The sequence below is a fragment of the Sus scrofa genome, chromosome 2, assembly GCF_000003025.6.
Source record: "Sus scrofa isolate TJ Tabasco breed Duroc chromosome 2, Sscrofa11.1, whole genome shotgun sequence".
Lineage (NCBI taxonomy): Eukaryota > Metazoa > Chordata > Mammalia > Artiodactyla > Suidae > Sus > Sus scrofa.
In genome coordinates, this window is record NC_010444.4 from 106554907 (window position 1) to 106581912 (window position 27006).

Here is a 27006-nt window from a genome sequence, read left to right on the forward strand (position 1 = left end):
TTAAAGATTTATATTTCAAAAACACAGAAAATAAATGCACAGTTACAAGTTTTCTAACATCAATGCTCTAAGGAAGAAAGCCGTATAAAATTTGTACCTGAGCTGAGGGAAACGTCAAAGCGGTCTTAATAAACAATAAGCTGCATATCTGCAGTTTTGCACAAACGAACTCAAATTAGGAGCTTCCAATCTCTTAAAGTATTTTCATGCAAAGTGTTGCTGCACATTTTACACTACTCTCTTTTGTTTACTTTGTTACTAGGGAACCAACCACAGAGGGTTTCCCCTGGCCCGCAGGCAGGGTGCCTGCGCTAGTGGCCTTGCGCGCCTGACGTCACTAAAGGCGCCGTCCCTGGCATGTTAGCAACCGAAAGCGTCCCTAGTAGCAGGGCTGCTGAGATGTACGAACTTCCGGTTCTCCCGGCAGCTGCAGCAGCTGCCGCCTGTGCCACCTGCTGCGGCGGGCCTTAGCCCGGGATTTGGTCACCCTTTCTTCGTTCTTCGCTGCTCCCATGGTCCCACCTGGAGCCAGGGCGGTGGGCCCCGAAGCTCCCACGTGGTGAGAGGGCCGTCCGGGGACGATGAAGGCAACGCACTATCGCTGCTGCCTCAGCCACCTCCTCGCCTCCGCCCTCCTGCTGTTGCTACTACTGCCAGAGTTGAGAGGGCCTTTGGCGGTGCTGCTGCAGGCGGCTGAGGCCGCGCAGGATCCCGGGCCTCCAGACCGTGGGCCGAGGACCCTGCAACCTCTGCCACCTGGCCCCACAGCTCCCCAGTCCCCAGGCCGCGCTCAGGCCGAAGCCACAGGACCACGGGGCGCAGAGGGCGGCAATGGCAGCTTTCCTGGGGCGGAGCTTGCTGCCGACCCAGGCGGGAAGGCGGGGGAAGAAGGCTCAGTGGGTGGCGTCCTTGCTGTGAGCCCTAACCCCAGCGACAAGCCCATGACCCAGCGGGCCCTGACCGTGTTGATGGTGGTGAGTGGTGCGGTGCTGGTGTACTTCGTCGTCAGGACGGTCAGGTGAGGCGAAGCCTCGATGAGCCTCCTTTGCAGGCCCAGTGAGTGACCTGGCATTGCCCTCTCCCCGCCCCCAGTATCATGGGTGCAGACCTGTGATAACTGTCTTAAAAACCTGTGGTACCTTTGGGAGAATTTAGACCACCAAGTGTTTCTCTCTTTCATTTATAAATTATAAATTAGTACCCAATTTCTAAATCAATATTTATATGAGTAACTGAATGGTAATACGGAATGATCTTATTATAGTATTTTATAAAATGTAAAAGAAGAAAAGTTCTTTTAGCAGCAGTTTCTTAGTGTTGGCTTTTAATCCGTCACCTTAATAATTTTCTTGTACCATATGAAGTTTTATACATTCCACCTTTTTTGATCTGGGAAAGTGAAAATTTGGTATGACAGTCACTAATAGTGACTAATAGTCACTGATATGACTTTGTCATAGTCACTATTAGAAACATCTAGGTATTCATTTTGCATGCCACAAAGTAATCCAAAGCGAAGTGTTACTAGTTGCATGATAAGATGGAAAACTGTTACCTATGCATCAAAGGGGAAAAAAATGTCATAAATATGATCTAGTTTTAATATTGGAACGTATGCTTAATATCCTAACAAAACTAAGTATATCTGATTTTAAATTTACAAAAATTTGAATTAGTAAATCAAATTAGTAAATTTGATATTTCACACACAAAAAAACCTTTCTAAAATGAAGTCATCTATAAATAGCAATCCCAAATCATTCAGAAGTTTAATTTTCAAAATGAGTATTTTTGAGCCTATTCCTACTACAGAATGTTAGATTGTAGAATTATCTGAATTTCAGATTCCATACAGATATGGACACTTAATGACATCTTTCACTTTACATATGATGAAACTGACCCAGAAGGGTAAAGTGATTTAACTGGTGTCCTGAGGGATCTAATAATCTTCTGTGATTGTACAATCCACTGTTTGCTTTGTTTGAATTTTTTTTTTCCATTAGCACAGTTTCTATATCTTAACCTATGATCAACCTTTTGATTAAGTAAACCAGGTTATTATGTTGTACCAGGTTATGAATAAATGTAGATGACTGTCACTTATTTTTCTACTCCCCTTAATGCCTTATCAAGTAGAAAAGGAATTAAAAATTCCTATTAGTGATATTGTTATTGTTATAAGCAGCTCTACTTGACACATTCCATTGTTACTGAAGTGAAGTTATATTATGGCACCAATCATTTTAAAATATTCTATGTAATAAGACTGATTTGGAAAATCTATTATAAAGCCTCTTTAGGTTAATTGGGGACCACCTTTTTGAAGGGTTGACATGCGAAGTCAAGACCTCAGTGTTAGAAGACCCAACCAAGAGAAGAGCTGAGGAAACATTGTCTAGTTTCCTCCTTTATAGAGTGTAGGTTTACAGGAATGCAGAGGTTTATTGTTTTAGAAAATAATTCACATTTTTTAATATGATTGCCTACCTGTACTATTTCATATATATTTTAAAATAGATTTAAATTGAAAGTTTCATTTTAAACATCTATTTATTATCTTGTGAAAGGAAAACCAACATCCCTTGGCTTAAATAACTAATTTTAAAAGTACTATGTAAACCAGTGGTTCTTGACATGTGGTCCAGGGAACCCTGGAGGGTATGAGGGCTCTCTGAGCCCTCTTCCTGGGATCTGTAAGAATTATTTTCAAAGTAATATATTCTCTTATAGGTTTATAGGTTCAAATTCATTGATGTAGTTTCAAATTCCACAGTGCGACTAACTTTTAAGAAACCACCTCATGTTGAGTTTTGCTATTACTATCAAAAAAGAAAAAACACCAGTATCTACCATATTTTTTTTTTTCCCACTGTACAGCAAGGGGGTCAGGTTATCCTTACATGTATACATTACAATTACAGTTTTTCCCCCACCCTTTCTTCTGTTGCAACATGAGTATCTAGACATAGTTCTCAACATCTACCATATTTTGTACATTGTTCTATACTGGGAATATAGTAGAGAATAAGACGGACAATGAGTCTTTTCTCATAAAGACTATATATTAATCTTAGAAAGCCTACTTGGTTCCTTCTATATATTTTCCAGTTTCTACAGAGGTGATCTAATTGCTGTTTGGAATATTTCCCAAGTTATTTCTAGTTACATATTTGTTATAACTGAATTAGAGTAAAACAAAACAATATGGATGTTTCATGGAGTTCAAGCATTTTACAAGTGAGATATTCTTGGTGTTTTCTCATGTCATTTAATGAAATGATTTTAGTCCATTCTTCCCTCTTGGAACAAATAAATGATTCTGGTGTGCCATCACACATATTTTGGAAGGGGGGGTGTCAAAGTGGGCATTCACCAAAATGAATGATTTTCATCCTAAAATCAGCAAGCAAAAAGTCTAATTTCTAAACACTGCCCACACATTGTTAGCATCAATCAAGCTTTGGACATCAGGTGGCCAACTGAATTTAGGACTTGGACTGAATGAATGTATTAGATGCTAGTTAGAGTCCAGTTTTTCTCACCCATTGGTTCAGAATTTGGCTGTTAACACACCATGTTAGTGAGTTACCAACAGAATGAGACTGAAAAGACTATACCCTTCCAAGCTTTATAGAAATGAAGATAGAAAATCAATGGCAATAAACATTTATATAAGATTATAAATAAGGTAAAAGCAAAATGAAGGTCTTTATTCTTAATAGTTTAACTGAATTTGTTACCAATCATTTAATTCTTGAGTAATTTTCCTCTATTGATTTCTATCCCTTTATACTATCCTGACCCCCTTTCAGTATAGCCTTATGAGAAGTCAGATTCTCTGAGCTCGAATCCCAGATATGAGCTGTGTACTCTTGGTTGAGTACATATGATCATAGGATTTTCTGTATTTAAGCAGTATTTATCATATGAACTGCTTTTTCATGTTATGCAACACTTAGACATTGATATTCATCTGGGGTGAATTCTTGAGACTATTTACCCTGATCTCTAACTTGGGCCCTGTTAGCTATCCCAAAGGATGGAGGAAATCTTTGTTTCAGCACATCAGCAAACCACTTTTTGTAGTTATTTTGTAGTTATTGTTTCTTATGAATTTAAGCAGGCCCAGGCCTGGTTCAGTGACTTTATGAGATTACCAAGAATTCTGGCTTTTTCAAAAACATCCTTGTCTCACCCTGGGATGGCTGCCGCAGCTTTCAGCATTATGTTCTCACACAATAGTATCTCAAACAGGAAAGAAGGGAGAGGGCTTCAAATGAAGCCTCCTCTTCCTATGTTCATTTTTATCAGGGAAAAAAATCTTTTCCAGAAACCCTGCTACTTGAGGTATCCTCTTCTATTTCATTTGCCTCAACTTCCTCATCTACTTAGCCCTAGACAATGACTGGCAAAAGGGAAGTTATATTTTCATAATTGGTTTGTGACGGTTATTTTGATCATGATATGTCTCTTAGGGCTCGGCTCAGTTGTTATCTAAACAAAATATTTATTCTGTTAAGGCAGAAGAAGAGAGTTTCCTTTTGGATAAATTAAAAGCAGATTCTGTCCAGTGATCAAAACTAAGAGGTGACCTAACCAGAAGAATACAAATGTGCTTGTTACTGCAAGTAACTACCAAATTAGTACTTTTTCACTGTGAAAGGATGAATCAGAAAATGCAGTTCACTGAGCAGTATATCCATCTGGTATAATGTAAGGTCATTGGGTTAGGGATCAGAAGAATGGTAACTAATTTTGGACCTTGGTTAGATTTACTTTGAATCTTTACGAAGAGCTTAACATTTAGCTTAATGTTTAAGAACCCAGACTTGGGAGTTGAATTCTTGTATTTGAATCCTAGCTCCACCATCTCTTGTCCCAAAGTTATTTTTTTTCCTAAGCTCTGACTTTCTATGTTTAGAATGAGGAGACTTAAAGGATTGTTGTGCAGATTACATCAGGTAATGCTTGTAAGACGCTTAGCTCAATGCCTGACGTGTGTGCACACCCAATAAATAGTAACTATTACTAATGAAAATTTTTGTATCTAGAATTGCAGTTGTAATGTATACGGGCGGAGGGGTAATACAGTAATATTTTGTAATATTTCTCCCATACCATACTCAGGTCGGGTGGTATCTGACCTGAAAATATAATCAGCAAGAGGTTAGGTCTGACAAGGCTAGAGATTGGATGAGGAGTAAGGGGTAAAAAGGAAGTTGTAAGAGAAATATGCTGGAGTGTTGGTCAAAAAGCCATTCAAGAGCAAGAAAGAATGAATCCTGGGAGGTGCTAGTTTGTAAATAAGATGTTAAATTTGGTTGGAAAATAAACCCATGCTGAGCTGTGAGAGGTGGAGTTCAGGAGAAATCAGTCTTAACAGGTCAGGCTCTAGGGCCTAAAAGAGAACACTAAGAAATCCATGTAAAGACAAAGAGGAGAGATGACAAGGGAGCTATGAGCTCTGCACTTTCGTAAAGGACACTTCATAGCTAAGCTCTATGATATTTACTTTGGGTTTACCTCACTTGGAGGTACCCACCAGAATACCATCAAGTGGGAGACAAATCTAAACACAAGAACTGATTGTATGCGCTGAGTGACAGGGAGCTAGGTGAGAAAAGAAGTCTATCAGAGAAAGCAACATTTCAGTACCCTGAACACAGATGAACATGTATTTGATCTTTTCTTTTTTTAACTTTTAGGTATTAGCAGTGAACATGTACTAGAGATGAGCAGTGGCAGGATAGCTTGTTAGAGAATTTTCTATTTAGTGCTGCACTTGGTCAAGGATGTGATGGTGACAGAGCTTGGTAACTGTTAGGACAAAAGAGAGGACTCAAGAATAACTAAAAAAAAAAAAAAAAAAAAAGCCAGAGGGATTCAGAAGCACCGTAGTCTGTAACTTAGGGTCAATGGTTCATGATAGTACCATTACTTTATATTAAAATGGAATAATCATAATAATCCTTCAGATAAAGGAGTGAACTCATTTTATCCTGTATAGTTAGGCAAGGATAGCTCTAGCATTGGATATGGCTCCATGTAGAATACTGAGAATTTAATAGAAAAACAAAAGTTTGCCTTTGAAAGAATGAACTTCAATTGTTTAGTGAATAAGTGAAGGATAACTACATGTCACAATATAGTAAATTTATATAACCAGAAGATAAAAATGAAGGTCCACAGTGCAGGATACAAATTTGGTACTGTTGATTTTAATTTAGGTCACACATGAGAATCACCTGGGCTAAAACAAGAGGCTACTCTACCTAAAATATCTTAAGTATCTTAGAGGTGCTAGAGCAAATACATGTTTCATGTTTTGTTTTGTTTTGTTTTCCCCAATACATTATTTTTTTTTCTACTGTACAGCATGGTGACCCAGTTACACATACATGTATACATTCTTTTTTCTCACATTATCATGCTCCGTCATAAGTGACTAGACCATAGTTCCCAGTGCTACACAGCAGGATCTCATTGCTAATCCATTCCAAAGGCAATTATTTATATCTATTAACCCTAAGCTCCCAATCCCTCCCACTCCCTCCTCTTCCCCCTTGGCAACCACAAGTCTATTCTCCAAGACCATGATTTTCTTTTCTGTGGAAAGGTTCATTTGTGCCATATATTAGATTCCAGATACAAATGATATTATATGGTATTTGTCTTTCTCTTTCTGACTTACTTCACTCAGTATGAGAGTCTCTAGTTCCTCCATGTTGCTGCAAATGGCACTATTTTGTTCTTTCTTATGGCTGAGTAGTATTCCATTGTGTATATATACACCACATCTTCATAATCCAATCATCTTGTCAATGGACATTTGGGTTGTTTCCATGTCTTGGCTATTGTGAATAGAGCTGCAATGAACATGCAGGTGCATGTGTCTTTTTTAAGGAAAGTTTTGTCTGGATATATGCCCAATAGTGGGATTGCTGGGTCATATGATAGTCTCCCAAAGCAACAGAATAAAAGCAAAAATAAACCAATGGGACCTAATCAAACTGAAAGCTTTTGCACAGCAAAGGAAACCAAAAAGAAAACAAAAAGACAACTTACAGAATGGGAGAAAATAGTTTCAAATGATGCAACTGACAAGGGCTTAATCTCTAAAATATACAAACAACTTATACAACTCAACAGCAAAAAAAAAAAACCCAATTGAAAAATGGGAAAAAGACTTGAATAGACGTTTCTCCAAGGAAGATGTACAAATGGCCAACAAGCACATGAAATGTTCCACATCACTGATTATTAGAGAAATGTGAATCAAAACTACCATGAGATACCACCTCACACCAGTCAGAATGGCCATCATTAATAAGTCCACAAATAACAATTGCTGGAGGTGGTGTGGAGAAAAGGGAACCCTCCTGCATGGTTGGTGGGAATGTAAGCTGCTACAACCACTATGGAGAACAGTATGGAGGTACCTTAGAAAACTATACATAGAACTACCATATGACCCAGCAGTCCCACTCTTGGGCATATATCCGAATACATGTTTAATATGTTTAATTATTCTCGTACTTCGTGTGCATGTATGTCCAGATTTAGAAGGCTATTATCTAAATTATAATTGAAAAATTGGCCAGCTCCCTTAGGTTTTGTTGTTCTGGTTCTGAAAACGATGTTCTTTCAGGCTTCTCTTATCCAGAGGTGATGATTTGCATATAAAATTGTTGGTATATTTGTTATACAAAGAAAATGTGAAATATATTATGAATCTGTATATTTCAGTTAGTTTAGCAGATATTTACTAGGCATCTGCCTTATGCCATTCCCTGTATGCTATAGGCATGCTGGTAAGAACAAATCTATTTACTCTTCCCATGAAATTAATGTTCTAATAGGGAAGACAGATAGTAACACGTAAGTGTTCAAGCACTCTTTTAATAAGTACTTTAAAGAAGATGTACATGGGTGATGTGAAACCAAATGTAGGTGTGTGTTTGTGACCTAACTGGGTTAATTAGGGAAGCCTTCCCTGTAGTTGGATAGGCAGTAACAGCAATATTTTGGTGGCCAGTGACAAAGAAAGCATGCCTATTATGAGGAAATGAGGGAAAGCTTTATCACTGCAGTTTAGAAAGAGAAGTAGAATGTACAGCGAAGAGCAACATGAGGCTAGAGAGAAAAGTATAAGCCATCCTTTGTTGAACTTAATAAGCTATATTACAGAACCATTCCTTACTGCTGAGCAGTAGGAAACCACTGGAAATTTTAGAGGACAGAGGGTAGGTTGGTGGGTTACCAGAGTAGATAGAGGTAGACAGTTATGAAGCTATTTTAATAAAGCAATTGATAACAGCACTGGTGAGCACTGTAAGGGAAATTAAATGATTCTCAGGAAGTACAATCAATAGGACTTTGTGATCATGGCAGCCACCGGGGTACACTTATCAAACCTCCCTTTAAGAGACCCTGCTCCAGGGACAGTCTAGCTTCCACAGCTTTGGATCTATCACAGCATCCATGCCAGGGCCTGAACCTGTGATTCCTAGACCTCTTTCCAGTTAGTGATTGAGTGTAGTCAAACCTGGTCCTTCCCCTCTCTAATGGGCAACCTTTGTTTAAGGACATCCCGTTAGTCTGATGAGAACTTTCTCAGAATTGCACCGTACTGGACTGCTCTTCTTACCCTGTCATCGTTTCTTTACTCTCACAGGTGTCAGAGCTGTATCACCCTCTGTAGGATTTGCTGTATCACCCTCTGTAGGATTTTCTCATGTTCTCCTGCTCCCTCCCTCTTTATCCTTCAGATTACATTTTACCCTAATGTAATCTCCTGCACACTATATTAGTTTGCCAGGGCTGCTGTAACAGAGTACCAGAAACTGGATGACAACAAAATTTTTTCATCTCACAATTTTGGAGAACACACGTTCAAAATCAAAGTATCAGCAGGGTTGATTCCTTCTGAGAGTTATGAGGGAATATTCTAGACTGAATGTTTATGTCCCTCCAAAATTCATATGTGACTATGTTTGAAGATAGCATCTGTGAGGAGGTGATAAAGGTTAATGAAGTCATAAGAGAGGCACCCTCATCCAGTAGGGCTGGTCCGTTATAAGAAAAGGAAGAGACACCAGAATGCTCTCTGATTCTTTGTGCACACAAAGAAGAGGGCTGCCTTACATGCCAAGAGGAGAAGCCTTAGAATGAAGCCTATCTTGCAGGCGCCTTTATCTTGGTCTTCCCAAACTTATGAATGGTGATAAATAAATTTGTGTTGATCAAGGCTTCAAGATATCAAGACTATTGCACTTTGTTATGACAAACTGAGCAGACTGTTCCAAGTCTCTCTCCTTGACCTTTAGGTAAGGCCATCTTCATGTTCACTTCATGTTCTCTCTGCATGCATGTTTGTCTCCAAATTTCATGTTTTTATAAGGATACAGGTCAGGTTGGAGTAGGGCTCCTTCTGATGACTTCATTTAAACTCAAATGACTCTGTGAGGACCCTTTTTTTGATCAAGATCACATTCTGAGGGGTTAGGATCTCAACATAAAAATTTGGAGAGGGACATGATTTAATTTCTAACAAACTCATCTCTTGTTGATGTCTGCTTCTTGGAAAATTTGACATTTCAAATGATGGATTAGGTCTGGGAATAGGAGAAGAAAATGAGAGTAATTTTAAGATTAAAAAAGTTTACTGTATGTTATATATCAGGTTGGATTTTGTCATGAAAATCATAACTAAAATTGTGGCTCACCAATTTTTATTTATTTATGTTTCAGTGCAAAAAAAAAATGAATTCCAAAGTCACTCTTAGTCACTAATTTACTTTTTTGCCAAAAATAGTCAAGGCAAACAAATTCTGTATCATTAGTTGTACCTTTATTTATATTTACTCTGCTTTATCATTATGCCTCATCACATAGGAGAGTGTATACATATAAAATATACACTAAATATATTCCTTCCCCAGACTAGTTTTGTGTGGGTAATAGAAGAAATTAAGAAATGATATTATGTAGATAATTCCTTACATATTAATGCCCTGCAGGCATCCAGTTAAAATAAGAAAATCAGATTAGTACAGAAAGTTATAGCAGGTTACATTGATCGGTTTTCTCCTTTTCATTGGGTAGTAAAACGAAATGGAGTTTTATTCTGTTGTGTTTATTTTATATGGCATCATACATTTTTACATAAAATTTTATCAACCTTACTTTAGTAGTTTAGTTTTATTTTTAGTTTTTAGTTGTATTTTTCTGCTGTAGCTTTTACATGTTATTTAAATAGGAATAATTCTTACCAACCTGAGTATAATGGAACATTGAGGAATCTGCATCTCTCTTAAACCAGTATTTGAATAATCCTTGAATACCTAGAAGGTAGCTGATCAAGATCATATACCTGTGAATGCATTGTGATGAATGAGTATAATTCAATATAATAACCATATTGCTATTTTCTTTTGCCTTCCTATTTTGCCTTCCTATTTGCCTTCTTATTTTCTTCCTATTTGCCTTCCTATTTTGCTTCCCTATTTTCTTCTCTGCACATTTATATATAAAGTCCCAAATTTTTTTTGTTAACAAAAAATTTGTTTTTAGATTCCAATTACGCATTTACTATGTCTGGTTAGAAATGTGTGCATGTCTATAATTATATGTATGTAATTATTAATAGACATAGACAAGTTTGGGCATCATGAACTTAATGAAAACATTAATTTGTAGAAAAAGAACCATAGCTGTTAAAATTGCACGAATTTTAAATCCTCCTTTATTATTTTGTTTAAAAATAATGTACACTGCATATTAAAAGATGGAAGTAGCTTTTTACTTAAAATGTCGATATATTTTTATCTGTATTGTATTTTGCACTTAATGTTTATTAATTTTAAGTAGATGGTTCATTGAATTAGCCCAATAATTTTAAAGCTTTATAAGTTTTTCTGGCTTTTTCTGAGAAAGATAACTGCATATTGATGCATTTTATTATATTTGATGTTTTTATGACCATAAAGCTGTCAGAATTATATAGCCATCATTGCATATATCTTTGGACTTAGCAAAGACATTCTTAGGGAGATTCCATTTTAAGTTTAAATTTTATTTAACAATATTCTGGGTGTATTTTTTTTTACTTATTCTATGAATTAGTAACATTTATTAAAATGTTAAATTCATTTTAATTGAACTGTATTCCCCTATGTATTTGGTGCCTGAAAGTGCACTGTTTTAGCGTATGAAATAGGTTCTTATTAAAGAGCTTGGATTCATGTTCAGACAGTGGTATTTATATACATACTAAAAGACAGTATAAGCTAGAATAAATAATAATGTGCTCACACCAATGCAGTCAAATATTTACAGGAAACTAGAGAAACTAGCATTATTGGGCAGATTAGATTAGCCACTCATTAAAGATTTGGAATTCATTCAAAGTATGTGAATGACCCTGAAAGTGGAGAAGAGTGTCAGCTGAAATAAATGTCAAAGGTCCTTAACCCTCCATGTTCATATAATTTCCTTTTTAAAGAATGGCAAGGTATCCTGTGACTGGCAGTGACCACCTCGTTTTAACATAGTGATTATTTGACATATATGACCTGGAAGAATCTGGTTTATTTTCAAAAATAATTTCACATACTGAAAATGCCAGAATGTTTGGAAACCATATGGTTTAAAAAATTGAGCAACAGACCAGCAAAAAGGAAGAGAAGAGATTATAATTCTGAATATTCTTAACTTATGCTGCCACAGAGCTTCACTCTTGTGTATTCACTTTTCTATATCAAAGCTATGCATGCAAATGTTAAAAGATCATGTGTTCAAAAGGACCAGTAATGAACTATAACTCTTCTGTACTTTTCTATTTCTACTTCCACTCTCAACACTTTAATCATTTCTGTTCTTAGTTTTTCAGGTAATTACTTTTCATAAGTCTAAACCTGAGTTTGGCAAACTGACTCATAGACCAAATCTGGTCTGCTGACCTGTTTCTTTAAGACCTGTGAGCCAAGAACATGTTTTACATTTTTAAAGAGTTGGTTGTAAAAAATCAAAATGACAACCAAAAAAATTTAAATGAATGTGTGACAGAGACTGTAATTGACAGTGTGTAAAATATTTACTATCTGGTCCTTTATAGGAAAAAATTAGAAATCTGGTCTCTGTGAGGTACGTGTGCGTTTGAGCATGCACACACATACACAGAAACATGCACACATGTATATATACTCGTAAAGTTAACAACCTAAACACATGTAATTTCTCACCCTATAAAAAAGACTACCTTATACTTCCTACTGTCACCAATTCTACCTCATTTTTGCTAGTTATATTAGTATTCACTCTCCCATTGCTTTTATTTGTAGCTTTAAATTCTATACTTACACATCTGTTTCCTCTTCTTCCATCTTTGGATGGGCATATAGATAAGTAGATAGATGTATAGGCAGTGATTAGTAGAAATTATCTGTTTTTTTTGCTGAGGGTTAGTAATATTTTCTAAATTTGGATCACTAGGCTAGATACTTCATACCCAGAAGCTAGCACAATGCCTGATGCTTAATAAGACTCAAATGTGTGTGTCTGTATTTGTCACACATATAGTATATATTACAGAGGCTCGTATTGCTCTGTGTTTAGTGCTGTAGTAGTAGTATCCCTTATCATACTTATTACCTCATAGAGTGAATCAGAATTTAGGTAAACCTATTTGTTATTACTTGCTGAAGTATCTTCTATTTTGTTTTTAAATCCCCGTAGATACTTGTATAAAACATATTTTTCTGTGTGTTGCATTGGAGGCAAATGAGGCATTGATATCAGGGTCAGTTAGGATCACTGAAATAGAATGTGATGTCACTTGGGTACATCTTCATCAGACTGTGTGCTACCAAGTAGTAATACGGTGAACAAGACACACAGGGTTTTTCTCCTCATGGAACTTAGTGGGAGAGACAGGAAAATGTGAACACTCAAATGAACATATACATAATACATATAAGTGCTGACTGGGTAAATTATATGAAGGAAAAGAACAAGTTACTTGAGAGAGAAAAAGATAGGGCTCTAAATCATGAGACACCTTGATAGATATACAGATTAACAATTAAGGGTGGAATAGAAGGCTTCAGTAAAAATATGGTATCAGAACTAAGACTTTAGGGGTTATCTGTCAATATTATAAGCTGACAGAGAAGAAAGTATGTCAAATAGAAGAAATGATGATGGCACACAAACTTAAAGGAGTTAGTTTTATTTAATAAATAATCCTAGGTGGTAAATCTGTTACATTTCTAAAATGGAACTATTATGACATTGAATGTTTCTGATGTCAGAAAGAGGGATAATTTATTTTTACTTTATGAATAAATATAAAATAAAGATAATCTATACCATGCAATAATTTTTATTCATTAATATGTTCTGTTTACTAGAATGAGAAGAAGAAACCGAAAGACTAGGAGATATGGAGTTCTGGACACTAACATAGAAAACATGGAATTGACACCTTTAGAACAAGATGATGAGGATGATGATAACACACTGTTTGATGCCAATCATCCTCGAAGGTAAGGGTTAAGCAATTTAATTCCATAAATCAGGAGGGAATTTGACAAGTAAATTGAAAAAATAAAGTAGAATTTCATTCAACAATTTTTATCCTAAACTATTTTATTCATTCTGTTTAATGAAGTTCTTTGTGCTACGCAACCAATAGCTCCCATTTGCATTGTTTTCCTAAAATAGATATAAAGAATAGAATATCACACCCCCAAAAAATCTTTATTGTAGATCTTGCAGAGCTTTGTCCTTTTAACTGCTACATACTGATAATATGTATTAACTGTGTGTGTGTGAGAGAGAGAGAAAAAGAAATATTAGAAAATTTGATTTTCTTTTCGCATTCTGAAAATATTTTGATTTTAGTCTGGGTTATTCTGTTTGTACATGGTGTTTACAAATTGTGACAAAATTGTGCAACTAATAGTCTGTGTTGTGATAGTGTGGCCATAAAGTCTATTCTCAGATCTGTTCTCACTGAGTGTTAAGATCTTTCCTAAGAGATTTGAATAAACAAAACTACATAGATATAGACTTATTTCATTGCAAATGGAATGAGAAAAGGAGGAAATATTCTACTCAATAGGAAAAGATTCCACTCTATGTTTTAAAAGAGGAGGACTTATTTGGGTGAAGCAAAACTGCAGTCCAGAATCAGGTATAAATACACAGAGCACAGAAATATGGGGGTTAAGAAAGCTCAACAAAAATCAGACTATTAAATTGTATGACAGATAGAGGCTTTTAGTTGCTGGTAATTCAGTCATGAAATGTGAATTGTGCAGTTAAAATAATATTAGAAACTAGACATATAATCATGAAGAAAACAGCTATATTTGTTCATTAGGGATTTAGTCTGCTAATGAAAATAAACATGAATAAAATTCATTAGAATGTATTTATTTAGAAAATTCTAAATTTTTTTAGAACATTAAAATATACCCCCTAAAAGCCCTTAAATTTTCTACTAAGTATTGTACAATCTCCACTGAGTCTAATATTGTCAGGTGTTAACTGCTTCTTTAGATGTGACCAGATGAGGTTGCTGGCATGCATTTAGTAGCCACTGTGTGTAATACTTATCTTTACACACTAGAATGAAAGTAAGAATAATTGTAACAATTGGGAACTGACACTGACTGAAGGAATAACTGGTCATTTCTCTCATCTCAGGCTCGTCCTACAGAAGGTGCTCATTGAATGGCATAGGGGGTGGAGCCTCACATTTTATACAATTATTTTCTTTTAATTTTCTGTAAAGTTTTTATAGTATTGAAAAGTGTCATATCTGTAGTTTTTTAAAAGCTAAATGTGGGAGTTCCCATCATGGCTCAGCAGTAATGAACCCAACTAGTAACAATGAGGATCCTGGTTAAGGATCCAGTGTTGCCGTGAGCTGTGGTGTAGGCCAGCGGCTACAGCTCCAATTTGAACCCTAGCCTGAGAATTTCCATATGCCACAGATGTGGGCCTAAAACAACAAAAATATATAAATAAATAAAAGTAAAAAGCTAGATGCATATGAGGTCCCTCTTCTACACAGAAAAGGAGACCAAAAAGGAAGTTGTTGACTTAGGAAATTGAGTTGTTTCCAAAGAGGAACTGAATCTGGACCCCATTTCATCTACTTCAAGTATGCTCGACCAAAGACAAAGGTTGCTATGTCAGTAGAAACTACTCAGAGTTTAGTAGTTGTAAAGATGGTAGTTTGTTGAGGGAATATGAGCAGCAGAATGTCTGGAATGCAGCCTGTTGTGTGTGCATGTATATTTATATACGCAAGTCACTGTACACGAGGGTCAGCTGTGTCAAGTCACAGAGATGTTCAAGGTTCATTTGTTTGGCTTGTTGTTGTTTGTTTGTTGTTGTTTTGAGGGAAATATAAAAGTTATATAATCTTTCAAAGAGTTTGGTACTACCTTGCTGTAATTAGATAACTAGTGATGGTATTTGATTGGAATGAATGTAATCAGATAATCAGATCTGTGTTGTAGAAGGATACCTTTTATAGTTATGGGACAAGTGGCCTAAGAGAGATGAACAGGGACAGAACTAGGGAAGGTAGGAGAGGATAGAGAAGGGGGGGACAATTACCATGAGATAGAATTACCTGTAGCCATCTTTTATTTGTATCCTGTCTCATCAGACCTTTGTCTCATACTTATCCCTCTCTTATTCCCTGCTTTTCATGAATCTTGCATTTCTTTAGGAGCTAAACATTAATCAAAGTTATCTAAACAGAGAACAAATAAAAATAGGGTGGGATGAGAACATACAGTTGGGGCACAAGATGCTTAATTGGAAATGGATGGTTCCAAAAAGCCTACTGGAAGCAACATGTAAATTGAGACTTAACACATGACTAAAAATTAGCTAAATGAAAGGTGGAAATAGGGGTGGGAGTTACAGATCTGGAGACACCGAGTACCAGAAGAAAAAGAAAATATAGTGTATTGCAAACACTAAACGACGTTAAATAGATATTAATTATTATATTAATATGTGTGATATAAATGGGTGAATGAATGATTTTTGAACTTTTAATGCCAAAGGGGGAATTATGGGTAAGGCTAAACATAGAATCAGAAGCCAAATTGTGATCCATGTTAATCAGTTAGAAATTATTTGACCGGTTACAAAAAGCCACTTGGATATTTTTAAGGCAAATAATCAAAGCTGTGTTTTGAAGATTAATGTGCATAAATTGGAGGAGAGTAAGATAAGGAGGAAGACTGGGAAGACCAGTTAGATGATGCACCTCCATGGGATGGCCTGTACTAGGTGACAGGAAGAGAAATAGACAGGAGTAGATTATTCAAAAGACTTTGAAAGCTATTACCACGAGATTTAGGTATTATGTTTGGAAGATGAAAAAGAGAGAGATAGCAACATTCTACATCTATTTACCCCAAGCTCCCAGTCCCTCCCACTCCCTCCCTTTCCCCCTTGGCTGGGATCCTGCTGTGTAGCACTGGGAACTCTGTGTAGTCACTTATGATGGAACATGTAATGTGAGAAAAAAGAATGTATACATATAAGTGTAACTGGGTTTTACCATGCTGTACAGTAGAAAATACATATGTATTTTATATAAATGATAAAAAAAATTAAATAGTAAATTAAGAAAAACTAAACTATAAAAAAAAGAGAGAGAAATGGTAATCACAACAGAGAAGCAAGTCTCGGGGTGAAGATGATGATGATTATCAGTGATACTGATAATCAAATCATCTTGCGTTTTTTAGTATTACACCATTTACTAAAAAAAAAATCTTAGAACAAACTTTAACATACTATTGTCAAAATAAAGTAGGGAGAACTGCCAGTTGTTACCTGAACTTACCTATTCATTCATTCATTCATCCAATAATTGAATGATGAGGTAGCTGATTTATATAGCAACTATTTAATGCCTGGCACTGGCCTGTGTGCTTGGGACACATTAAAGCAACAGAAACAAAAAGTTAAAAAAAATAATCCTGAGATTGAGGGGTTGATGGTTCATTTTCATTTTCACTTTCACTTTTCCTTCTATTTATCTCTGTTGTTTGATTTTTTTTCTTCAAAGAGCATATATTCATGTGTTACTTAAAAAACCTTTTTGGAAATAATTTCAAATGTGCAGAAAAGTTACAGGAATAAAAATAGTAGTATAAAGGATATCCCAAAGTTTTTATCTAAAATTACCCGTCTTTAACATTTTATTTGTTCTCTTGTGTTCTCTGTTTGCCTCTCATAATACAGATACAGAAGAATGCATTCCTCACATTTTATGTTTAAGTGATGTTCTGATATTTCCTCACAATTACATTCAGGGTATGGCAGAAATTCTACATAGATCTTTCTACATCCTTCTCAGGATATTGTATCTGGAGACACATGGTGTCCATCTGGCCTTCATTAGCAGAGGTGATTGTGATACACCACTTTAAAGTTTTGTCTAATTTCTCCAGTATGGCCTGGTTTTTTTTCTCCCTTTGGAAGTAACAAAGAGGTTTTTTAATCATGAAAATATTCTGCTTCTTATCAAAATTTCCCCCTAGGTTTAATTCCCAGTTGTCATGATTCTTGCCTTCACTATATTAGTTACAAAATAAAGATTTTCCAGCTTCAGCGTTTCCTCCTTATTTATCAGTTAGCATTGACACTGTTCTGTAAGCAAGAGCTTACCCTCATTTCTTCTTTTTCCCTCTCTCTCTCTTTCTCCACTTATTGGCAATATTGAATCATGATTTTCTCTTTTTTCAAAGGTTTATAGTTCACTGATGTACCTGCCAGTGGGAGCCTCTTAAAGCTGGTTTCTGTGCCCTTGTGACTTGCTCCCAACAACATACTTGCACCCAACAACATCAACACCTCTGCCTATTTGCTCAAACTTATAATAAAACTAATAGAGTCTTAGAACCACTTTGCCTATAGCACTACAATAAACAAACCTACTAAGAAGAGTTTGGAATTTGTTTGCAGTTTTCTCCTCACAACCTCATCAAGCCTGAGACTGAGGGTAGTCAGGTATTTCAAGTGATTTGGCTTTGTTCTTTTTTTCCCCCTCTCTTCAGTGTCATTATAGTAGTCATTTGAAATATAATTTAAGTTGTTTGCTTGCTTCTATTTTAAATTTCTTTTGCTCTTCCAATTTTTATTGTTTGTTTTTAATATGAAGAACACTAACATGATTCCAAAAGTAAAAATTATACCAACAAATTTTTTAAATATATGCTCACTCTGATACACTCAGAGAAGTATCTCTTTTCTCTCCCTTCCACTCCATTCTTCCCACTCAACCCACTATAGATAATCAATTTCATTATTTTCTGGTATATCCCTCTTTGGTTCTTTTGATAAAAGTTGGTTTAAATATGTATGTCTTATTCTCTCTTCTTTTTTTTTTTTTTTTTTTTGTCCACACCTACAACCCATGGAAGTTTCCGGGCCAGGGATCAAACCTGCCCCAGAGCAGTGGCCCAGGCCACTACAGTGACACCTAATCCTTAACCCTCTACAACACAGAAGAATTCCTATTTCTCTTCTTTCTTACACAAGAGGTAGCAAATCATGTATACTCTTTCATATTTTTTGGTGCACCTAACAGTATCTCCTGGAAGTCATGCTATGTAAGGTTTTTTTTTTTTCAAGGTCTATGTGCACAGGGCTATCTTTTTCCAACTCTCACTTTGATGAAGGTAAACTCATTTTTCTTCTGCCAATAAACAGCAGTTTCAAAGATATGTGGGTAGAGGTGTGTTTATATTCTTATCACTTTTGTAACTCAGAGGTTATTTTCTGGTAAGACATATGGTCCAAACTCTCTTACTTAATTTGAAGTAGATTCAATGGGCAGGACTTTCTCATCTTCCAGTTTTGATATTAGATATTAAACCTTTGTTACCCATCAATTTATTCAACATTTCAAATATATTTTGTAGAAGAGATGTATACAGATCTATCTCAATTTAGGATGGGTTTATGTCCTGATAAAGCCATTGAAAGTATCATTAAGTTGAAAATGGATTTAACACACCTAACCTACTGAACATCATAACTTAGCCTAGCCTACATTAAACATGCTCAGAGCACTTACATTAGCCTATAGTTGGGCAAAATCATCTAACACAAAGCCTATTTTATAATAAAATGTTAAATATTTCTTGTAATTTATGGAATACTGCTCTGAAAGTGAAAAACAGATTGATTGTATGAATACAGAATGGTTTATTGTATCATTTGTTACCCTCATGATCCCATGGATGGTGGAGAACAACAGTTCCCTGCTTCTGCACAGCATCGTAAGAGAGTATTATTGCACTAGCCTGAGAAAAGATCAAAATTCAAAACCTGAAGTATAGTTTCAACTGAATGCATATTGTTTTCAGACCATCATAAAGTCAAAAAATCATTGTCAAACCATCCTAAGTCAGGGGCTGTTTGCATAGATCCTATTGTGTGACTCACTTTAATAATAGTGCCATTTTCTGCTCCCCAAAAAAGGGAAAAATCAATACTTAGATGGAGAGTGTATCACAAGGTCTTCCTAGGCCCTCAAAGATTTTCATTAAGAGCTTCCCTGAGCAGTCATATAAATGATAGAAGAAACTAAGGTAATGGATGATAGTGGGAGAGAGAATGTCTTCAGAGGGATAAGATCAGGCAGGGATCCTATCACTGGGCCGGGGGGAACCTGGACAGAGTTGGGTAACAGACTATAATAGGTATCATTATAATAATCACTTCTTAACAGATACCTACTTTAGTGTGGGACACTTAGGATACTGTTCTAGGCTTCTTAACATCTACAAGGAAATCATGAAGACCATCTTGAGAAGTAGTTTCTATTGCTCTCATTTTAAACTGAAGCTCAGAGAGTTTAAGTTTTCTAAGCTTCTCTTCCTGCTGCAATTTCATTCCATTTTTAAAATGTTTATTTGATTTATACCTATAAGGAGAATAATTCTAAAGTCTGTTTGTCCTGTCTTCCCTGCTGACACTCGCTCTTCTTTGTTTTCAGATGAGGACCCCCCAAATTAGGAATGTAATATTATTATTTGCCTACCTTGCCAACCTCAGGGCAGAATCATATTAGTTTATAGTATATAACTGTAGGTGATTCTTGTTGGATCACCTCTCATTGATGCTTCCTTAAGAGCTTTAAAAATTAGTTCATCTTCATTTTCCAGGTCTGTCCACAAAATAACAGGAAGCAAGTCATTTATTTCCAAAGAGGTAAATTTGTCCTTGCTTATGATTTAATCACAGTATAAAACTATCCTTTTGTAGTCAGCTCTTTCTGAGAGGGGTGTGTTTAATGTGGCTTTTAATGCAGCAAAATTTTAATAGTGATTGTTGGTGATTAATATTTGTAGTAATAATTTTCACTATTTCTTTGTATCACAGTGAACCATATGAAACTGCTAGTATACAGTTTAATGAGATAAAACCGATGTCAGCTTCAGGCATGGTACCTCAGGGCTCCAGCTTCTATTTTCTGTAATCTTTTTGATTCTGATTGTCTCCACTGTGTGAACTTCATGTTTGGGCCAATAATAGGATGGTGTCAGCAGTTCCTATGATCATGCCCAAAATAGTCATTTTCAGTGGCACTTAGGGACCAGATATTTTATGTTTCTTGGGAATGAGAAAAGTTTCCTCAAATCTCTTAACAGAGCTTTGTTTTTGTTTTCCCTATCACTGGTTTTGTGATGATTTTTAAACTAAACCCTGGCAAGAAAAGTGTAACTCTTATGATTAGTTTGGAATTATCATTTGGAGATGAATGGATATTGAGGAATTAACTGTCATGACCACTATGTCTAGTACATTAAGTATTGGGGATATAATGCAGCTAAATGGGGAAAGTTTGTAGATTTGTGGGGAAAAAAAAAACAGCTCAACAGATTAGTGATTATATCTTCTCTTGAATTTGCTACTGGTATCATAATTTTGTATATTAAAGATAAGTTATTTTGTTTGGTTAATGAAATATTTTCAAAAGGAATTATAAAACTGAAAATCAGTGCCTTAACAACTGTGTGGAACTTTTTAGCTCTCTCAGAAAAACCAATGAGAAATCAAAGACAGCTACATATTAACTAAAAATTACCTTCATTTCTCTTAAACCACTGTTTTGGAAATACTCAAAACTAATCTCATAAACATATTTAAATAGTGTTTTACAACACAAAACAAGTAGAAATAATACCTTCTTGCCCTTCTGTTTGACTTCTGCTGAACAGTAATTATTATTTTTTAATGATATATACTAAAGGACATTTTGACAACCTTGGTAGCAGCTTTTAGAAGCTAGTAGTTCTGTTACTTCAAGGATATTCTAGTAATGTTGGCCAAGTATGCAATTTTAAAAACCCTAAATTTGGAGTTCCCTTTGTGGCTCAGTGGAAATGAACCCGATTAGTATCCATGAGGATGCGTGCAGATTCTATCCCTGGCCTTGCTCAGCAGGTTAAGGATCTGGTGATGCCATGACCTGTGGTGTAGATGTTGGGATCCTGTGTTGCTGTGGCTATGGAGTAAGCTGGCAGCTGCAGCTCTAATTCGACCCTAGCCTGGAAAGTTCCATATGTTGCAGGTACGGCCCTAAAAAAAGCTAAATAAATACATAAATACCCTAAATTTTCTTTTTTAACCATTTCTATTGCACTTCATTAAATTTATTGTTCTACTATATGTGTTTATTATATTTGTGCTCAATGTTACTTGGCCAGAAAAGATTTTCTCAATTTTAACATAAGCATATCAGAATCAGAAAGCAGATTTTATATATGTCTAACCAGAAACTCTCAGTAAGAAGATCTTATTCAAACAGTTATCAATTTGAAGATTGTTCTAATTTCTAAATCACTGCTTTCAATATGAAGCATAATATTTTATCAGAATAAACACTAAGGTTATTTAAAGCTAATAGAATACATATAGGAATGTGTCAAAGTACTAATGCTAAGTTTTAGATAGAAATTACTATTTAAAGATGTCCAGTGGTGTGTTACTAGTAGAATATTCTGTACTTAATCCACTTAAAGGGAACTATTATTTTTATTGTTACTTAAACAGGTAATAAAAGAGAACTTTCATGTAGTTTTTTTGTTTTACTTTTCTGTGGACATTGAACCTAAGAAAATCTGCCTTGCTCCATTTATCATCACAATATCCTTGTTGACTAAGAACATGATTAATTTGTATATGATTTTACCAAATGTTATGTAACATCAAATTCTGTTGGGTAATGCTATTTTCTCATCTGACCACATGGTCTAGAGTTGCCCTGTCTAATTTGATAGCCACTAGCTCTGTGTGGCTCTTCAACATTTGAAATGTGACTAGTGTAACTGAAGAGCTGAATTTTTCATTTCATTGAATTTTAAGTTGAAAATTTAATTTAAACTACTAGATGTGGCTGGTGGCTGCTGTGTTGGACAGTACAGTCCTAGAGCAAAACTGATTGATCTGGTCTAAACTAATTCTATCAAATGAAAACTCTCATGGAACAGTTGAATCACAAGTTTCTGTTCATATAGAAATTGATCTACTAAAAAAACATGCTTACTTACTACTTTGGTTCAGGATTTATATTTTGCTGTGATAGTTTGGATTGCAGACTCCCTAAGGTATATGGGGGGATAGGTGGGAATGGTTTTAGCTAACCAAATCCAACAACATATAAAAAAGATCACACACCAGGACCAAGTGGGATTCATCCCAGGGTCACAAGGACAGTTCAACATATGCAAATCAATCAATGTCATACACCACATTAACATAACAAAAGAAAAGTTAAAAACACATAATCATCTCAAAAGATTTAGGAAAAGTATTTGATAAAATCCAATATCCATTCATGATCAAAACTCTTACCAAAGTGGGTATAGAGGGAACATACCTTAACATAATCAAAGCCACTTATGACAAATTCACAACCAATGTAATACTCTGTGGAAAAAAGGTGAAAGTCTTCCCAATAAAATCTGGAACAAGACAAGGATGCCCATGCTCACCACTTTTATTCACCATAGTATCAGAAGTTCTATCCACAGCAATCAGACAAACAAAAGATATAAAAGGTGTCCAAATCGGAAGAAAAGAGGTAAAGTTGTCACTGTATGCAGATGACATGATACTGTAGATAGGAAACCCTAAGGACTGCACACAAAAACTACTAAAAATGATCAACAAATTCATCTGAGTAGCAGGATACAAGATTAACATTCTGAAATTGGTTGCATTTCTGTATACTAACAATGAAATATTAGAAAAGGAATATAAAAATACCTTTTAAAATTGCTTCCCCCCCAAAAAATAGACTACCTAGGAATAAACCTGACCAAGGAGGTGAAAAGTTTATATGCTGAGAACTATAAAACATTAATCAAGGAAATTAAAGAGGATTCAAAGAAACTGAAAGATATTCCATGCTCCTGAACTGGAAGAATTAATATTGTTAAAATGGACATACCCAAAGCAATCTACAGATCGAATGTAATTCCTATCAAATTACCCAAAACATTTTTCACAGAACTAGAACAAACAATCCAAAAAATTTATATGGAAACATAAAAGACCCAGAATTGCCAGAATACTCCTAAGGAACAAAAACTAAGCAGGAGGCATAACTCTCCCAGACCTCAGACACTATTGCAAAGCTACAGTAATCAAGACAATGTGGTACAGGTACCAAACAGACATACAGACCAGTGGAACAGAATAGAGAATCCAGAAATAAACCCAGACACCTAGGTCAATTAATCTTTGACAAAGGAGGCAAGAATATAAAATGGGAAAAAGACAGCTGTCTCTTCAGCAAGTTGTGCTGTATGTAAATCAGTGAAACTAGAATACACCTTTACACCACCTTCAAAAATAAACTCAAAATGGCTTAAAGACTTAAACGTAAGACAAGACACCCTAAAACTCCTAGAAGAGAACATGGGCAAAACATTCTCTGACATCAACCATACAAATATTTTCTTAGGTCAGTCTCCCAAAGCAATAGAATTAAAAACAAAAATAAACTAATGGGACCTAATCAAACTAACAAACTTCTGCACAGCAAAGGAAACCATAAAAAAACAAAAAAAAAACCTTAAAAAGTCAACCTACAAAATGAGAGAAAATAGTTTCAAATGATGCAACTGACATGGGCTTAACGTCCAAAATATGCAAACAACTCATGCAACTCAACACAGATGGCCAACAGGCACATGAAAAATGCTCAACATCACTAATTATTAGAGAAATGCAAATCAAAACTACAATGAAGTACCACTTCACAACAGTCAGAATGGCCATCATTAGTAAGTCTACAAATAACAAATGCTGGAAAGGGTGTGGAGAAAAGGGAACCCTCCTACACTGTTGGTGGTAATGTAAATTGGTACAACCACTATGGAATGCATCATGGAAGTACCTCAGAAAACTAAATATAGAACTCCCATATGATCCAGCAATCCCACTCCTAGACATCTATGTGGACAAAGCTTTCATTCAAAAAGATACATGCTCCCATATGTTCATTGCAGCACTATTCACAATAGCCAAGATATGCAAACAACCTAAATGTCCATCCACAGATGACTGGAGTAAGAAGATGTGGTATATATACACAATGGAATACTACTCAGCCATAAAAAAGAACAAAATAATGCCATCTGCAGCAACATAGATGGAACTAGAGACTTTCATACTAAGTGAAGTAAGAAAGAGAAAGACAAATACCATATGATATCACTTATTTCTGGAATCTGATATATGGCTCAAATGAACCTATCTATAGAAAAGAAACAAACTCATGGACATGGAGAACAGACTGTGTGTGCCAAGGGGGAAGAGAAAGAGGTGGGATAGATTGGGAGTTTGGGGTTAGTAGATACAAACTATTGCATTTGGAGTGGATAAGCATTGGGGTCCTGCTCTATAGCACAGGGAACTGTACTTACAGCAGAACATGATGGAGGATAATGTGAGAAAAAGAATGTATATGTGTGTGTGTATATATATATGTGTGTGTGTATATATATATATATATATATATATATATATATATAAAACTGGAAGTTAACAGAACACTGTAAATCAATTATAATTTTTAAAAAAATGGGGTAGTTCCCATTGTGGCACAACAGAAACAAATCTGACTAGTGTCAATGAGGATTTGGGTTTGATCACCGGCCTTGCTCAGGGGGTCAGGGATCCAGCATTGTCCTGAGCTGTGGTGTAGATCGCAGATGTGGCTTGGATCCCAGGTTTCTGTGGCTGTGGCATAGGCTGGCAGTTGTGGCTGTGATTCCATCCCTAACCTGGGAACTTCCATATGGGTGTGGCCCCAAAAACCAAAATTTTAAAAATTTTTAAGTTAGTAAAATCTATACACCTTTGGCTTTGGCTGAACTAAATGCTTTTGGTTGTAATGGTTCTTATAAGCAAAAGTTTCTTGTAAGCTGTGGTTTGGATTAAATAACAGTAAAGCCTAATATATAATTAGAATTAATGTCTAAAAAAATATGTGGGATAAAAATATAACCTCATATTACCATAAACTAGTCAGGTAAGAAAATGAGCAAACCTATTTTGTATGGTTTATAGAAAATCTTATCTTCTATATGGATAAATTGTAACTGTATTTTAAATATTAAAAGCATTTTTTCTGTTTCACTGAATATACTTCTAGGCCCGCAGCTACAATTAATCTTCATTTCTAAAGGTTTAGAAATAGGATCAGTTAAGAATTGTATTTATAGAAACCAAACAACTATATTATATACTTAAGCCTACTGAACTTATTTATGAATGATTATGTAAGGATATCACTTTAGTATGACTGTGAAATAGTCTTTAATTACACTAATTATATATAAAACCCCTTTGAAAAAGTTAGAATTATAATTTAAAGAATAGTACCTGAGATAATGAATACAAAGTTATCATGTGTTTTATTGGTGCCATTCATTATAATTTTCCTAAATTAAATATTTTCATTATCCTCCTGGCACTCCAAATCTTTGGAAATATCTTAAAATGTCCTTAAATTGGTTCCAAGACAAATGTTTATAGTGTATTTTTTCTTGCAGATAAGAATGTGCCTTTTGATGAGAGAACTTCATCTTTCTACAATGAAGAGCAGAATTTCTACATTTAAGGAATAAGAAGCCACTTTATCAATGGGGGGGTATTTAAGTTACATATATTATGATAACCTTAATTTGTTGTTGCAATAAATACTCTATCATTTTGTTATGTGTTTGTATAGAAGTGCTCTTAATGGGCTCAGAGTTGTTGGGAGTAAATTGTACTGTAATATAAGTCTGAAGATTACTTAAAAGCAGGGTGTTTTCTGATCAGTTTTTCTTTCTTGCTTACCTTATTATTGTAAACTATTTTATATACTAATCAGTGTTGGGGTTTTTGTTTGGATTTTGTTTTGGGGTTTATTTTTTTGACTGGTTAAGGTTTTATTTTTGTTTGGTTGGTTTTGTTTTTTTCTTTTGGATTATAAATCCCAACAACGAAGTGGTGTGTAAAAATAATTTAAAAATCTCTTTACCAAGATGTATTTCCCATTTTTGTGGGGAAAAGAAGCCAAATTTATTACTTTGCATTTGGGTTTCTTAAATATTAAAAATGTCTGAGTTGTATGCACAACAATAAATATGGTTTAAAATTCTTTGAAAGTAGTACAGACAGAATGTGTTTACAAAATAAACCCTAGACTATATAGAATCACATTAACATATGTATTTTATATGATTTCTAGAAAAATATGTCAAAAAGTGTTCTATTTTAACTTCTTTATTAAATTATGATACTCTTGATTAGATATTTCAGAAACCAGTGAATTTCAAAACCATTTATGTACAGTATTGTGAGAAACAGAAGTTACTGTGAAAATGTTCTTGTCATATTATGATGTAAGAGTGTAAGGAATTAAAATAAATGCATAGACTTTGGAGTTAGACAGACCTA

General features: G+C 35.2%; 1 protein-coding gene across 2 annotated transcripts; it reads left to right on the top strand.

The window, feature by feature from the left end:
* FAM174A (family with sequence similarity 174 member A) lies at window positions 336–27006 on the top strand. Of its 2 annotated transcripts, XM_003123804.4 has the most exons (3): window positions 336–1018; window positions 13413–13547; window positions 26115–27006. In XM_003123804.4, exons 1-3 carry the CDS (start codon window positions 582–584, stop codon window positions 26116–26118), a joined length of 576 nt encoding a protein of 191 aa, XP_003123852.1. In that variant the 5' UTR covers window positions 336–581; the 3' UTR covers window positions 26119–27006. The 2 variants fall into 2 exon arrangements, with proteins under 2 accessions (XP_003123852.1, XP_005661615.1); XM_005661558.2 differs by lacking the exon at window positions 26115–27006 and having other exon boundaries at window positions 434–1018; window positions 13413–13551.

Excerpts from the sequence above, each read along its gene's own strand:
- FAM174A (XM_003123804.4), top strand. The coding sequence starts at position 582 with ATGAAGGCAACGCACTATCGCTGCTGCCTCAGCCACCTCCTCGCCTCC. Across the intron at positions 1,019-13,412 it reads TTCGTCGTCAGGACGGTCAG|AATGAGAAGAAGAAACCGAA; the intron begins GTGAGGCGAAGC and ends TCTGTTTACTAG.